The sequence below is a fragment of the Cololabis saira genome, chromosome 20, assembly GCF_033807715.1.
Source record: "Cololabis saira isolate AMF1-May2022 chromosome 20, fColSai1.1, whole genome shotgun sequence".
Classification (NCBI taxonomy): domain Eukaryota; kingdom Metazoa; phylum Chordata; class Actinopteri; order Beloniformes; family Belonidae; genus Cololabis; species Cololabis saira.
Window position 1 is genome coordinate 12,358,239 of NC_084606.1, and position 15,764 is coordinate 12,374,002.

The 15,764-nt window shown below is 44.0% G+C and overlaps 1 protein-coding gene across 1 annotated transcript in view; it reads right to left on the reverse strand.

Annotated features, from left to right (window-relative positions):
• Positions 1-5,032: 5,032 nt before the first annotated feature.
• The window catches only part of ctc1 (CTS telomere maintenance complex component 1), a 36,389-nt gene continuing 25,657 nt past the window's right edge, over positions 5,033-15,764 (reverse strand). The window contains exons 15-28 of the mRNA XM_061710138.1: positions 14,967-15,056; positions 13,309-13,422; positions 11,664-11,808; positions 11,291-11,394; positions 9,952-10,089; positions 9,818-9,864; positions 9,659-9,729; positions 7,675-7,810; positions 7,509-7,577; positions 7,275-7,434; positions 6,098-6,150; positions 5,741-5,897; positions 5,543-5,663; positions 5,033-5,393 (exon numbers count right to left, since the gene is read on the reverse strand). Coding sequence (XP_061566122.1) covers positions 5,290-5,393; positions 5,543-5,663; positions 5,741-5,897; positions 6,098-6,150; positions 7,275-7,434; positions 7,509-7,577; positions 7,675-7,810; positions 9,659-9,729; positions 9,818-9,864; positions 9,952-10,089; positions 11,291-11,394; positions 11,664-11,808; positions 13,309-13,422; positions 14,967-15,056 — 1,509 coding nt within the window. The 3' untranslated portion in view covers positions 5,033-5,289. The remainder of the gene's footprint in view (positions 5,394-5,542; positions 5,664-5,740; positions 5,898-6,097; positions 6,151-7,274; positions 7,435-7,508; positions 7,578-7,674; positions 7,811-9,658; positions 9,730-9,817; positions 9,865-9,951; positions 10,090-11,290; positions 11,395-11,663; positions 11,809-13,308; positions 13,423-14,966; positions 15,057-15,764) is intronic.

The following is a 15,764-nucleotide window of genomic DNA, read 5'->3' on the forward strand; positions in this document are numbered from 1 at the left end:
AAAGGCTTGTGTGCCTGCTGTGTGTTTTCCTGTGTTTCTCTCATTTCAGATTTGCAGCAGACACCCCCCGTCCTCCTCATATATATGTAAAAATATAAAATAAAATAAATAGATAGATTATTGTTATTGCTGCTACCACTGTTGAGAAGATAGTTAACAGATGATGAAGCAGTTTCTCTGTGTGTGTGTGTGTGTGTGTGTGTGTGTGTGTGTGTGTGTGTGTGTGTGTGTGGGGGGGGGTGGGGGGGGGGGGATAGAAAATGTACTTTCTTAAAGAGGAGCAGGATGGGTCTCAGTTACGCGTCCTGAAAGATGAATAACTGCGATGTCAGTGTCTCTGACGGGGGAGAAACGATGTCCGTCAGCAGCATCAGCACAGAAACATGCGTCTGTGTCATCAGTCATGAATGTCAGAGAGATACATGAGTGAAAATGAAAAATGAAAAGAAAATGTAAATGTTTCACTTGAAGACAATCAATGTGTATATAAACTGAAAATAAATATGTGCTTTATTTCACTTTTGTGTTTTCATTTAGGCTCTATTATAGAAATTACATACACGGGAATGTCCACAGCATTTCAGTGTCAGCAGAGGTAGAACTATCAGATTCTGAGCTCATAAACGTAGTTTGTAAATGGTTGACAGGTAGATATTTTAGTTTATTGTAAACCTGTCTTGAAATGTAATACTGGAGCTGGGTTGGGCTGGCGGGAAATTTCCCTTATTTTTCAAGCCAAAACCTGACGGGTAGAGTGTGTGTGTGTGTGTGTGTGTGTGTGTGTGTGTGTGTGTGTGTGTGTGTGTGTGTGTGTGTGTGTGTGCCAGGAGACCTCGGTCTCAGTCTGCCATCAGCAGAGAGGAAGGATCTGGATCTCCCCCTGCTGGTTCCTGCTGAACTCAGACATCTAAAAGGTGATCCGAGGTCACCAGGGAACCGGTTCTCTACTGCAAATTGTATTTTAATGTTTTTCTGTTCAGACAAAATAATGGGATATTTTAAGGATCTGGGTTTTATTTATTTTCTTATTTAGTAGTTGTCCCAAACGGTTGTCATGGCGACTGAGAGATGTCTGAACGGTCAGCAACTGGTGAAGCGATCTAAAAGGATCCTCTTGGTGACATCAATGAAAGTTACGTACATCACACACAGCAATAGCTTACATGTGAGTACCGGTGGTTTCCTAACACTAAAGGTAATTACAACCACAACAACAAAACCGTTTTAAAATGAAACAGTGGTTAATTTCCACAGCAAAAAAAAAAAAAAAAAAAAAAAAGCCAAAAAAACAGAAGTGCCGGAAGTGAGGTTTACTGAGGGACCAGCCAAGAGGGAAGCGGAGGACAGTGAGGCAGGATCGCCTGAAGTTCCCTCCACCTCTGGTAGGAATGGAGCCGCGAAACACGTAACTCAGTCTTCTTCCAAATCAAGAAAATACAGAGAAGAATTTATCAAGTATGGATTCGTAATGAAGTTGTAAAAGGTGTACAACATCCCCAATGCGTTGTGTCCATCCATCTATCCATCCACCCATTCACCCACTCATCCATCCATCCATGCAGCAGCGTCACAGATATCGGCTGCATTTGAAGCAGAAATGAGCAGAACGCAGCTGCAGAAACCAGTCCAGAAACGCGTGTTCATCTGGACGACTGATGAACCGGGCTGATGACAGGAAGCTATACATAAACAAGGTGACAGTAATCGGATCTAGAAATGTTTTGTTAAAAGCCAGTTTTGACTTTAACCTCAAGCCTGGTGTCTCAGCAGACCTGTCCGTCTGCTAAATCACCGTAGTTAACTGAATGGAATTATACATTTATTCATCCTTTAAAAAGGTGTTTACTTACCTGCATACATGTTGACAATCTTATTGATACACAACACAAAACCTCCCACTTTTGTTGCTTAAACATCAATGAAATTCTAACAATCTCTCAGATTCCAAAATCAGATTCTATAATGTTATTAAAGCTTGCATATTCGTTGTGGACTCATTTAATAAAACCTTTTGGAAAGATCATTTTAAAGACCCTTTTATTTGTACGTTTTGACAGTGGCATACCAGATATGTTTTAACTGCTGATGCGGGTTTGTTGATTTTTATAATGGACCGGATAACAGCCCATTTTGTACACAACTGAGGTGATGCAATGCCTAGTAGTGCTTAAGTGTTTTTCTAACTAATCTCCAATCCTGGTGTTATAAATGCTGGTTAATGAAAGGTATTTATTGACTAAGTTGGACATTACTGAAGGCCTAAGTGTGAAATGCACCACCCGCCACTGCCTTCCAGTAAATGTGTCAACCTTTCATTGTAGGTAAAACTTAGTGACTGTAAAACACTAAATAACTGGTAATAACCTGTACGGTTCAACCACTTCTATAATATATATATGAATATAATTTCATTTATCTGCGTTACAATAAAGTTTGCTGCTAAAAAGAGAAGCTGCTAATACAAACCATTAGTTTTTGCTACATGTGGAGGTTAAATTTCGCTCCACCTTGTCAGTCGCTCGTCTGTCCTGTAGTTTCTGCGTTTTCGTTCAGGTTAAACTAGTCTTCAATTAATAAATAAACCCACATGGACCGTGGCTGATTGGCTCAGGTCATGTGTGTGTGACGGTGTGGTACCGCCACGGAGCTGTAGCGGGCTCCAGCCGCCTTGGGCCTCGCACCGGTCTCTGATCCCAGGCTCATGCTCGTCCTGTTAGGACCAATGCTTTTCTTACGTAGAACCGTTATTCTGGAAACAACAGCTACCTGAACAACAATGAAAAGATTTTCTATATCAGTCAGTGGAGTTAAACTATGGAACAGAACGGATTCAGAATTAAAAACATTCACCAGTTTAAAAACAAATATAAAAAAATGATTTTCACAAGGTACAAAGAGGAAGGGGTTTAGCGACCTTTAGGCCTACCCGGGGTGAACGGGTAGATTTGTTTATATTTATGTACAGAAATGGGCAGTTAATTATACAGGACTGTCTCAGAAAATTAGAATATTGTGATTTTCTGTAATGTAATTACAAAAACAAAAAGTCATACATTCTGGATTCATTACAAATCAACTGAAATATTGCAAGCCTTTTATTATTTCAATATTGCTGATCATGGTTTACAGCTTAAGAAAACTCAAATATCCTATCTCAAAAAATTTGAATATTCTGGGAATCTTAATCTTAAACTGTAAGCCATAATCAGCAATATTAAAATAATAAAAGGCTTGCAATATTTCAGTTGATTTGTAATGAATCCAGAATGTATGACTTTTTTCTGAGACAGTCCTGTATGTATGTATGTATGTATGTATGTATGTATGTATGTATGTATGTATGTGTGTATGTGTGTGAATACCGGTACATGTGTAAGTAGATATATATAGATATAGAGCAGATGGAGTTAATAGAGATAGTATGGTGTAAATAAGTATATTTATATAGGCGTTTATATAGGTGTGTACAAATATATATAAATACTCAACTATGTGTATGTATGTATAGGTAAGTGTATGAGTATAATTATAGTATAGTTAGTTATTATAAATAAGTGTTAATAAATGATTAGTGAATGGGGGTAGGATTAAATAAGTTTACACTTCTTCCTACTCCTTTTTGCACATGTAATTAAGATATTAAGTTGTAAAGTATGAAATTCTTTTTGTTGTTTTTTTTTGTTTGCTTTGTTTTGTTTTCTTATCTTTAATTGTTGTCTTTTACATGTACAAAATAAAAATAAAATAAAATAAAATTCTCCTCCTGCACAGCTCGATCATCTTTATAGAACTACAGCTTCAATGTTGGTGAAACTCTGAGAAAGAAAGCAGCTGCTCAGAGAGTTTTAAAGGATAGATCAATGTGGATAGATGTGGGTCAACGTGCTTTTGTGTGGATTACAGTAAGAATAATGAGGTCTTCTCTGACGCCTGTCCCCGACGCGGGTTGACTAACACCTGGACCGGCTCGGTATGGCTGGATTTGACCAAAGGCTGCAGGGGGATTCCCTGACCTCCAGAATAAAGCTCCCTACTCCGTATGAGTTGTACTGGCGTGACGCCGACCAACGGCTCATGGACGGCTGAGGCCTCCACCTGCTTTGTGGAAGAAAAAACCTGACGTCTACACGGAACACAAGTGAAGGAGCTGATCAATAGTTAATAACTGAACTGTGGGTTTAATCTGAGTCCAGAAGGAGGAAATTTAACAAAAATCTGAAAATCAGGATGTTAATGTTATACCCCTGTAAAGGGGGAAATGTGAAACAGACAAACAGACACAATGGTTGTCATTCAGCGTCCAGTTCTGTATTGCATTTTTTCCAAACATAGATTTCTGAAACATCACATTTTTTCAATACAGGATAACACAATGTCTAACGGCAAATCTCTTCAACACGCCACACACACGCGCAGGCACGCAGAACCAGCAAAAGTCTGCGGTAAATAAAATCCCACTCTCACTCTTAAACTCACTCTCAAAGTCACTACAATTATATCAACTGTTGCTTTTATTCTTACAAATAGAAAGCATATAAAACAGTGCAAAGTGCTAAACAATCACAATTTCTTACCTGTAAAGGGGGAAATGTGAAACAGACACGCAGACACGATGCTTGTCATTCAGCGTTCAGTTCTGTATTGGCTGAATAAAAAAACAGCGCGTCTCCCCTCTAACGGTAAGTGCAGGCACAACCAATCAGAACCCGATCAGTGAGCAAAACAACGATTAAACATTCTTTACAAAGCGATGGATTATGATATTAGTTAGTTTTTTTTACTGTTACAATATCATGAATCCAAGCCTTGCCTTTGTTAATCAGCATTAACAGGAACATTACATACATTAATGCATGTAACATGCAACATGTGGAGACACCAGCGGAGTCTTTACACACTTATTGATCGGTCATCTGTTTATATAGTCATCCCTGTATTGCACCAGTTAGCCATTGTGTCTGTGTCTCTCCTTTCTCTGTTATTCATTCTCTCTGTCTGTTCTCTCTTTTCCTGCTCTGTCCAGCTGGTCTTCAACAGGAGTTTCCCCCCTTATGATCCAGGTCCTGGTCCAGGTTTCTTCCCTCCTAAACGGGAGTTTTTCTTGCCACTGTTTGGCTTAAGGTTTTTCTCCCACTAGGGGAGTTTTTACCTGCCAGTGTTTATGTAATAATTGCTCGGGGGTTTATGTTCTGGTCTCTGGAAAGATTCTAGAGACAACTTCTGTTGTAATAGACGCTATATGAATAAAATTGAATTGAATCGGTAACAGCATTTATTGATCACAGTGAGTCATGAGCAGGTGAGGTCAGAGTTCAGGTGAACACAGGTGAGCTGCAGAGGACGAGTCAGTCTGGTCAGGAAGTCTCTGTCTCCTCGACTGAAACGCCTCACCTCTGAAACACACACAAACATCCAGGGCTGAGTTAATGTTGTCATAGTGTTAATGTGTGTGTGTGTGTGTGTGTGTGTGTGTGTGTGTGTGTGTGTGTGTGTGTGTGTGTGTGTGTGTGTGTGTGTGTGTGTGTGTGTGTGTGTGTTCTACCCTCTGATCTCTGATTGGTCCGTTTCCTGCAGGTGAAGGAGATGGGACGACACACAACATCATTGCTGCACACACACAGCAGGAACTGGAGGAGCGGGTCGTCAGAGTCACCGTCACACACCTGGGACACACACAGGGGAGCATCAGCAGCTGACGGACGGACGGACAGGTGAGGAGACACACCTGCCAGGTACTGACCAGGCTCCGCCCCCGAGGAAAGACTCTGATGACACCTTTGGGTCGAAGCGCTCTCTGTAGCCCCTCCCACTGGGAGTCAGCCAATCCCAGCACAGAACGAACCAGAGCACCTGTAAACAAAACGTGGGCCTCGCCTGTGCCGTCGTCAACCACCAGCCTGATCAATAAAAAAAGATTTACAATCCTGATCAAAACACAGATGGAGTTAAAATCCTTTAGTTTTATCAATAACTAAAGTTGATGTTATATTTTTTGTATACAATATTGATTAACAGACAAAAACGTATTTAAGTAAACTGAGGCTGATGGGAACAAGTCTGGATCAATGATGTTATTGATTAGTTGGACGCTTCTTACTTTAATTTGGACTGAAAAATAGCTGAGGAGGATCCACACCGAGAACTGCAGACCTGAAACACAAACATCAACATTAACAGAGTCTGACCCGATACGAGGACACGAGGACGAAACCCGACACCTCTGGCAACTGACGGGACCCCAACAACATGTTTAGATGGAGACTTCTGTTCAACATTGATTCCATCCGTCTTTAGTTCGTAGCCTCGATACTCCATCCATCCATCCATCCATCCATCCATCCATCCATCCATCCATCCATCCATCCATCCATCATCACCATCACCATCACCATCTCGGTTCGGGTTATATAGATCATCTAGAATCTAGATGATTATCTCCTCAGGGTTTGGTATTAGTGTAGTACCTGTGTGTGGTACTATTGTAGTCAAATGAAAGTGTAGTGTAGTCAAGTGACAAATGTCTGTGTTAGGATCCACCAGCTCCTCCATTTTTTACGTAGGCTAAGAGTGTTTGGGGTCTGCAAAAACATCATGCTGATTTTTTATAGAGCGACGATAGACATAGGCATCACCAGCTGGTTTGGGAACCTAACGGTCAAATCAAAATCCCAGATAGTTAGCCTGGTCAAAACAGCAGGGAAAATCATGGGAATGACCCCCCCCCCATGACCCTCCAAGAAATCTTTGAACAATCCACCATTCGGCAGGCCAACAAGATCCTGTCTGACCCATCCCATGTGCTGAACCCTGAGTATGAGCTGATGAACTCTGGCAGGAGATACAGGATCCCCCTGTGTAAGTACAACAGATACAAGCTCTCCTTCATTCCACAATCAATCAAACTTATCAATAAGCTCCCTCGGGTGGTTGGAGAGATAGATAGGAGGCCGAGATAAGCCGGCCCACGTGGATTGGTTAACGACTGATGATGCGATCTTGTACAGTAAAGTTAAAAAGACTGATGATGCTAGCATCGTCTTTTAACAATTTGCACTAGTTTGTTGATTTATACAGTGCTGTTGCAAGTGCTGCACATGCCTCTGTTAATGTTGATGGTGTTGTTGATGTTGTTAATGTGCCGTCTGTGTCTGTCTGTACTGCAGCAGTGTGGCCTCTACTCCGAGACGATTTCTCCCGTATATAAAGTAATAATAATAATAATAATAATAATAATAATAATAATAATAAAGTAAACCTTGACCTCGACCTAGTACCTGTGTGTAGAGGCTTCCACAGGTTGCGCAGCTCCACTGCAGCTGCAGGAACAGGAAACACACCACATGACCTCTGACCTTACCCAGCATGCACTTGTGTTCACTGCCCAGCGCCTCCTGGCCCAGGTGCATGATGGGAGCTGGTGGAGGTGGGGCAGAGCTGAGGGAAGACAGAACCACGTCAAGAACATGACTGACTCTGCAATGGAGGTGAATGTTGGGGGTGTGGTCTACCTCAGGTCTCCCAGTGACATCACAGTGATGCAGCTGACGGGTAAGTAGGAGCAGTACACCCCCCCTGACCTGGAACACACACACACACACACACACACACACACACACTCAAGATAAAATAATGATATGACCTGCCAGAAGGTAAAGAATAAATGACTTCAGTTACCTAGACAACCTCCTCTGGAAACCAGACAGCAGAAGGGTGTTGCCAGGCAACAGGCCTGGGAGGCAGGGGGTGTGTCTTAGGTTCAGGTAAACCTGAAGACTCTTCCCAGTTTGGTCACACATGGTAAGACGCACACCTGAAAAAAAAAAAAGCACCTACTCAGCACGTTGTGGAAGATGATTCAGACTGTGCGTTACCCGAGTGTGCGTTACCCGAGTGTGCGTTACCCGAGTGTGCGTTACCCGAGTGTGCGTTACCCAAGTGTGTTACCCGAGTGTGTTACCCGAGTGTGCGTTACCCGAGTGTGCGTTACCCGAGTGTGCGTTACCCGAGTGTGCGTTACCCAAGTGTGTTACCCGAGTGTGTTACCCGAGTGTGCGTTACCCGAGTGTCCGTTACCCGAGTGTCCGTTACCCGAGTGTCCGTTACCCGAGTGTCCGTTACCCGAGTGTCCGTTACCCGAGTGTCCGTTACCCGAGTGTGCGTTACCCGAGTGTGCGTTACCCGTGTGTCCGTTACCCGCGTGTGCGTTACCCGAGTGTGCGTTACCCGAGTGTGCGTTACCCGAGTGTGCGTTACCCGAGTGTGCGTTACCCGAGTGTGCGTTACCCAAGTGTGTTACCCGAGTGTGCGTTACCCGAGTGTCCGTTACCCGAGTGTCCGTTACCCGAGTGTCCGTTACCCGAGTGTCCGTTACCCGAGTGTCCGTTACCCGAGTGTCCGTTACCCGAGTGTGCGTTACCCGAGTGTGTTACCCGAGTGTGTTACCCGAGTGTGCGTTACCCGAGTGTGTTACCCGAGTGTGTTACCCGAGTGTGCGTTACCCGAGTGTGTTACCCAAGTATCCGTTACCCGAGTGTGTTACCCGAGTGTGTTACCCGAGTGTGTTACCCGAGTGTGCGTTACCCGAGTGTGTTACCCGAGTGTGTTACCCGGGTGTGCGTTACCCGAGTGTCCGTTACCCGAGTGTGCGTTACCCGAGTGTCCGTTACCCGAGTGTCCGTTATCCGAGTGTGCGTTACCCGAGTGTCCGTTACCCGAGTGTCCGTTACCCGAGTGTCCGTTACCCGAGTGTGCGTTACCCGAGTGTCCGTTACCCGAGTGTCCGTTACCCGAGTGTCCGTTACCCGAGTGTCCGTTACCCGAGTGTGCGTTACCCGAGTGTGCGTTACCCGTGTGTCCGTTACCCGCGTGTGCGTTACCCGAGTGTGCGTTACCCGAGTGTGCGTTACCCGAGTGTGCGTTACCGAGTGTGCGTTACCCGAGTGTGCGTTACCGAGTGTGCGTTACCCGAGTGTGCGTTACCGAGTGTGCGTTACCCGAGTGTGCATTACCCGAGTGTGCGTTACCCGAGTGTGCGTTACCCGAGTGTGCGTTACCCGAGTGTGCGTTACCCGAGTGTGCGTTACCCGAGTGTGCGTTACCCGAGTGTGTTACCTGAGTGTATTACCTAAAGGCTGGATTATGGTTCTGCAACAAATCGACACTGAGCGTGTGCCGCAGGTTGCGCCGCGTCGCGCACCCCACGCCGTGCCTGACGTGGACCTCCCACAAATTGTAACTACGCGTCAAGAGGTCGCAGACCGAGAGGGCTGTGATTGGTTCGCTTGGAAGCAATGCATTTCCGGTTTCCGGTTTGAAGCAGTCGTGAACTTTCAGCGCTCTTTTCTTCGTGTGTGTGTGATTTTTTTTGCTTTGGTTTTTTGCACAATAGTTGTCCTTATCTCTTTGATTCCATGTGACCGGAAAAGTCGGATAAACCATTCAGGAAAAGTTCAGGAAATTGCACCACGGCGAAATGGAGAGTTGGAGTCACGGCAGCGGCGTGTGCTCTGGGTTGGTTTAACGCAGAACCATAATCCAGCCTTAAGTGTGCAATACCTGAGTGTGTGTTACCAGAGTGTGTGTTACCTGAGTGTGCGTTACCTGGGTGTGTTACCAGAGTGTGCGTTACCTGGGTGTGCATTACCAGAGTGTGCGTTACCTGGGTGTGAGCCCCTGTCTGTGATGGGGACCCTCTCCGACACCAGACCCTGAAAACTGACCAGCTCTGATCTGAAACAGATTTATTGATCACATAAAGCAGCTGCAGTTCCTCCGGCCACCACTGGGGGGGACAGAGCCTGCAGGACAGATGGATTACCTGCAGTCCAGAACCTCAGAGACAGACAGGACCACAGGTGAGACACCCTGGGGACAGAGACAGTGGGGTCTACATTGTTGAATAATGCTGAAACCCTCAGGTGTCAGGTGGAGCCAAACCCCGATCAATGTTACCTGAGGGCAAGTGGGATGCAGTAGGGGGCGTGTCAGAGTGTGGAACCTCCAATCAGGTTTGACCTGGACGGTGGAGTCAGTGTGGAGCTCCACTCCGCTCCGCCCAGAAACCCCACAGCCAATCAGATCACTGAGATCCTGTTGGACGACACAGACGGACACATTAATAACAAGAAATCCAAAGGTGTTCCAAAAGTAGGATTCAGAAATACAGGATCAGAGATCAATCCAGGCTTGACGTAGCACCATCAGTTCCTCCTGCTTCACCCGTTTTACAAAGGCCAAACCAGACTCAGGAGGTGTGGCTCCGTCCAGCCAGGTGTTAATAATCCAGGTAAATGTGCTTCACAGATTTCTTCAAAAGACCATGAAGTCGATCACAGATTCACTGATTCTACGACGGATACATTGCGTGCGCCGTACTTCTCACCAAAGAGCAAAGTCTTTTGATGGACGCTCAAGAAGAAATTGAGCAGATCTTTTGATGGAGGCTCAAGAAGAAATTGAGCAGATAAGAAAGGAAACACTGCTACTGTTATAAAGGAGCCACGAAGGCCCTGGGAACATAACGGGTCATCTTAATGCTTAAATAATATAAAATACACATTTTCTAACCACCTCTCTTAACGAAAAACATTATAATCATATCAGTCAAGGATTTACCCGACATATGCTCAGATTAACAACTTTAAACTGATAAATGAACAGGAAGACTATCATGTAACGTGTGAATCTGACAGGATTATACTATTTTACTCCGGACCCTGGATAGCTCAGTGGGTGGAGCATTAACCACTTACAGAGGCCATTGCCCTCGTACAGGCAGTGCAGGCTCCAATCCTAGAACCAGTATGGACACTAATCCCTTATCTGAGGCCATAAGAAGGTCATTCGTGACTCCAACCAGTGCTGTCTCTGAACCCGGACTGAGACAAAAGAAAACAGGCTGAGAGTGTGTCTTATTATCTGTTCGAGGTTTACTACGTGATCAATACCATCGATCGGTATGAGCTGCCAACTGAAGGAGGACTCAGGCTCTTTTTGAGTCTGTGTCCTTGGTTTGATCGGACCTACACAGTTTCTCGTTCTCCGGCTTTATGGTGCCTTCGTTCACGTTTGCATGACTTTTTCAAAAGCAGGCTTTGCCAGTTCTTGCGCCTCGTCAATAATTCAGTTTTCCTAAACTTTCAAATTGTAAATATATGCGGCACAAAACTGCGGTGGATCAGAGTGGTCTTCCTGGTGCCGGGAAGAACAGAACGTAAAGAAAGAATGGGCGCTACGCTGTAACAAAGGGGGCAGACCAAAACAATCCTAGTTATTACAGGGAAAACAGCACCTGACGTAGGCTGGCACCGCAGAAGCTGATCGGAACGTTGCCATAGCGACCGTTGTAATCAAAGACGCTCCAACAGAATTTGATGGTCCAGCTGTGATGATGAGCTTTAAGAGCATCCCAATCAAGAATCGTCTGTCAAGGAGACACGGTAACCTATGACCTGATCAAGGAGGTGGTATGGGTTCATTATCAATAAGGAAGTGATTGATCCTGATAAACAAAATCAAAGCAGTGGTATGGGTTCATTATCAATAAGGAAGTGATTGATCCTAGTGCAGGTGAGGTGATTAGCAAATACAAAGGACTCTTTTTCAGGTGGTGGAACCACCATCAGACTAAATGGGATTAAAAGGACTTGATGAAAGAGGCTGACCCTCCAACGGAGTCGGGTTTGGAGAGGTCCAGTTCAAATGTGGATCCAGCTGGTTTAAGTAGGTTTGGTAGTCGGCAGCTAGAGGCTGCTCCGGTAGCTGCTCCGGTAGCTGCTCCGGTAGCTGCTCCGGTAGCTGCTCCGGTAGCTGGGAGACAGTGTTTGTGGTCAGGTTAGGGTTAGGTCAGGTTCTTCATTCGTTCTTCGGTGTGAAGTCATTCTGAAGCTGACAGGTTGAATAAAAAAAGTTGACTAAAAACGTTTACTTCAGTCAGGAATAAGTGAGGCAGGAGGACAGTAGTCAGGAGCTCACCTGTACATCTACTACCTACAACTGCCCACCCAGTTGTACACACCACATGAATGAGGTGGGGGACCAGAGACCGTCTACAGTCCTCCAGGAAGACACTTCTACCAGTACTGTTCATCCTCAGAGTTCAATGTACCTCGATACATTTGTTGTGATTTGCTACATAAATAAAGTTCTACACTGGTCGTACTTCTGAAGCTGCTAAACTTGATACATTGGTACCACTAGTTGGAAGAGTTTCACAAATGTTCTCTCTAAGAGAAATAATTTTATTGGTAAAGAAGTTAATGAAGTCATCCCTGCTGAGAGTTAAAGGAATACACGTCTCAACAGAGCCAGGACTCTTCACGTTACAGGACTCTCAGGCTACAGCCAGCGCTGAACAGACACCTGGGGTTGTTCTTATTCTCTTCTGTTAATGATCAATAATGAGCAGTTCTGGCTTTGTGAGATCTTTCTTATACACCAGAATGTCTTTCCAATCAGAGCAAGGTCCTTCTTAATTATTGTAACAACACTTTCTTGAGGTCTGCTTTAAAACCCGCAGTTATGAAACCACAGCTAGTCAACCCGGGTCGGATACAGACGTCAGAGGAAAACCTCATTAATCTTACTGTAATCCACACAAAACGTCGATCCGTCCTTTAAAACTAGCAGTTATGATTGAAACCACAGTTCGAACCTCCTCTGAGCAGCTGCTTTCTTTTTCAGAGTTTGTCCAACATTAAAAACTAGGGGTCGGACGATACAGGTAACTCACGATTCAATACTGTGGCGATATGTGGCCCACGATAACAATAATATCACGATATCTACAATATTCGATATATTGTAAGGAATTTCATCAACGATATATCATGATATACAGTCAGTCCGGAAAGTATTCAGAACCATTCACTTTTCCCACATTCTTTTATGTTACAGCCCTATTGATAATAGGAATACATTCATTTTTTTTTCTCAGAATTTTACACAAAATACCCCATAATGACAACATGAAAGAAGTTTTGTTATGATTTTTGTAAATTTATAAAAAATAAAAAACTATAAATATCACCTGTGCATAAGTATTCAGAACGTTTGCCATGAAGCTCAAAATTGAGCTCTGGTTCATTCTGTTTCCACTGATCTCTCTCAAGTTGTTTCTACAGCTAAATCGGAGTCCACCTGTGGTGAATTCAGTTGATTGGACTTGATTTGGAAAGACACACACCTGTCTATATAAGCTCTCACAGTTGGCAGTGCATGTTGCAACACAAACCAAACATGAAGTCAAAAGAATTGTCTTCAGACCTCCGAAACAGGATTGTTTCGAGGCACAAATCTGGGGAAGGGTACAGAAAAATCGCTGCTGCTCTGAAGGTCCCAGTGAGCACTGTGGCCTGCATCATCCTTAAATGGAAGAAGTTTGGAACCACCAGGAATCTCCCTAGAGCTGGCCGCCCGCCTAAGCTGAGCAATCGGGGGAGAAGGGCCTTAGTCAGAGAGGTGACCAAGGACCCCACGGTCAATCTGTCAGAACTCCAGCATTCCTCTGTGGAGAGAGGAGAAACTTCAAGAAGGACAACCATCTCTGCAGCAATCCACCAATCAGGCTTGTATGGTAGAGTGGCCAGGCGCAAGCCCCTCCTTACTAAAAAGCACATGGCAGCCCGACTGGAGTTTGCCAAAAGGCACCTGGAGGACTCTCAGACCATGAGAAAAAAAATCCTCTGGTCTGATGAGACAAAGATTGAACTATTTGGCATGAATTCCACGCGTGGTGTTTGGAGGAGACCAGGCACCGCTCATCACCTGGAGAACACCATCCCTACAGTGAAGCATGGTGGTGGCAGCATCATGCTGTGGGGGTGTTTTTCATTAGCAGGACCTGGGCGACTAGTCAGGATTGAGGGAAAGATGAATGCAGCCATGTACAGAGACATCTTGGATGAAAACCTGATCCAGAGTGCTGTTGACCTCAGACTAGGACGACGCTTCATCTTTCAGCAGGACAACGACCCAAAGCACACAGCCAAAATATCAAAGGAGTGGCTTCAGAACAACCATGTCAATGTCCTTGAGTGGCCCAGCCAGAGCCCAGACCTGAATCCTGAACATCTCTGGAGAGATCTGAAAATGGCTGTACACCGACGCTCCCCATCCAACCTGATGGAGCTTGAGAGGGTCTGTAAGGAAGAATGGGCAAAACTGCCCAAGAATAGGTGTGCCAAACTTGTAGCAACCTATTCAAAAAGACTTGAGGCTGTAATTGCTGCCAGAGGAGCTTCTACAAAGTATTAAGCAAACGTTATGAATACTTATGCTCATATGATTTCTTGTTATTTTTATTTTTAATAAATTTACAAAAGTCGCATCAAAACTTCTTTCACGTTGTCATTATGGGGTGTTTTGTGTAGAATTCTGAGAACAAAAATGAATTTATTCCTATTATCAATAGGACTGTAACATAAAAGAATGTGGGAAAAGTGAAGCGTTCTGAATGGACTGACTGTATGTGACTGAAAAAGAAAAAGTACCCATAAAAAGGAAAACTTCTGTAGTTATGCATTTATTCAATGCCAAAACTTCATACAATGTACAAAGAAAGTGTATTTGTATAGTTCCTCACTGCTTCTTAGGCTTGTAAATGTAAACACTGTACAGCTGGACAAATTGTGCGGTGACAACCGGGTAAATCCATTATGTGTGTTATAATAAAATATCAATATTTGCCGTCAGTTTATCGATTATTTATTGCAACAGAGAGCGCAACAATATATTGCAATATCGATTTTTTTCCCCACCACTAATTAAAAACGCATCAAAGTTGTAGTTCTAGTTCGTAAGTCAGCAGTAATCAAGGATGTGATTGTGAGTAGGTCTGTGTACATCCTGAGAAAATAAAATAAAATCTAAAAAGAAATGAAAGACTGTTTAAACTGTTATCAACATCTACGTGAACGTTAAAATCACCCACAACAATGGCCGCAGGCTACAGGTGAGGCTGTGTTTACCAGATTGTTGAAGGCGACGACTCTGTAGAAACATCCAGGTTGAAGGACAGGAAACCATCGAGCACAAGCGCCTGAGAGAACCAGCAACACCTGTACACAAACAGGTAACCAACCAGTTACACATGGTAGTCCCCTATCTGCCGGCCAGGGGCCGGATTCACAAATCATTCTTAAGAAAAGAAATCTTCTTAAGTGTCATTTTTTTCTTAAGTTCAGTCTTAAGAAGAAAAAAAGAGTCATATTCTCCAAAAAAGTTCTTAAGTATTTTCTCAACTTTCTTCTTAAGTTTCTTCTTAAGAAAAAACTTAAGAATAAATGGTATTCTTGAAATAAAAGTTCTCAAATTTGTTCTTGACTTTTTTCTTAACTTTAAGACAACCTTGACCTGTCTTAAAATTTATTCTGTGAAAAGGTTAGACTCTAAAGGCTGAGGTATGGTTCTGCGTCACACCGACGCATAGCACACGCCGCAGCCGTGACGCCGTGCTGAACCCTTCTGACTTCTCCGTCTCTCCATTTGGTCGCGGTGCAGTACCCCCCGCGGCCACTAGTTAGCGATCTTTTTCTGAATGGTTTATCCGACTTTTTCCGGTCACAGTAAATCAAAGAAATAAGGACAACTATTGTGCAAAAAACAAAAACAAAAAAAATCACACATAAACGAAGAAAAGAGCCCTGGAAGTTCACTACTGATTCAAACCGGAAACCGGAAATGCTTCGCTTTCAAACGAACCAATCACAGCCCTCTCGGTCTGCGAGTGGACGGCGTCTCCTCGACGCGTAGTTACAATTTACGGG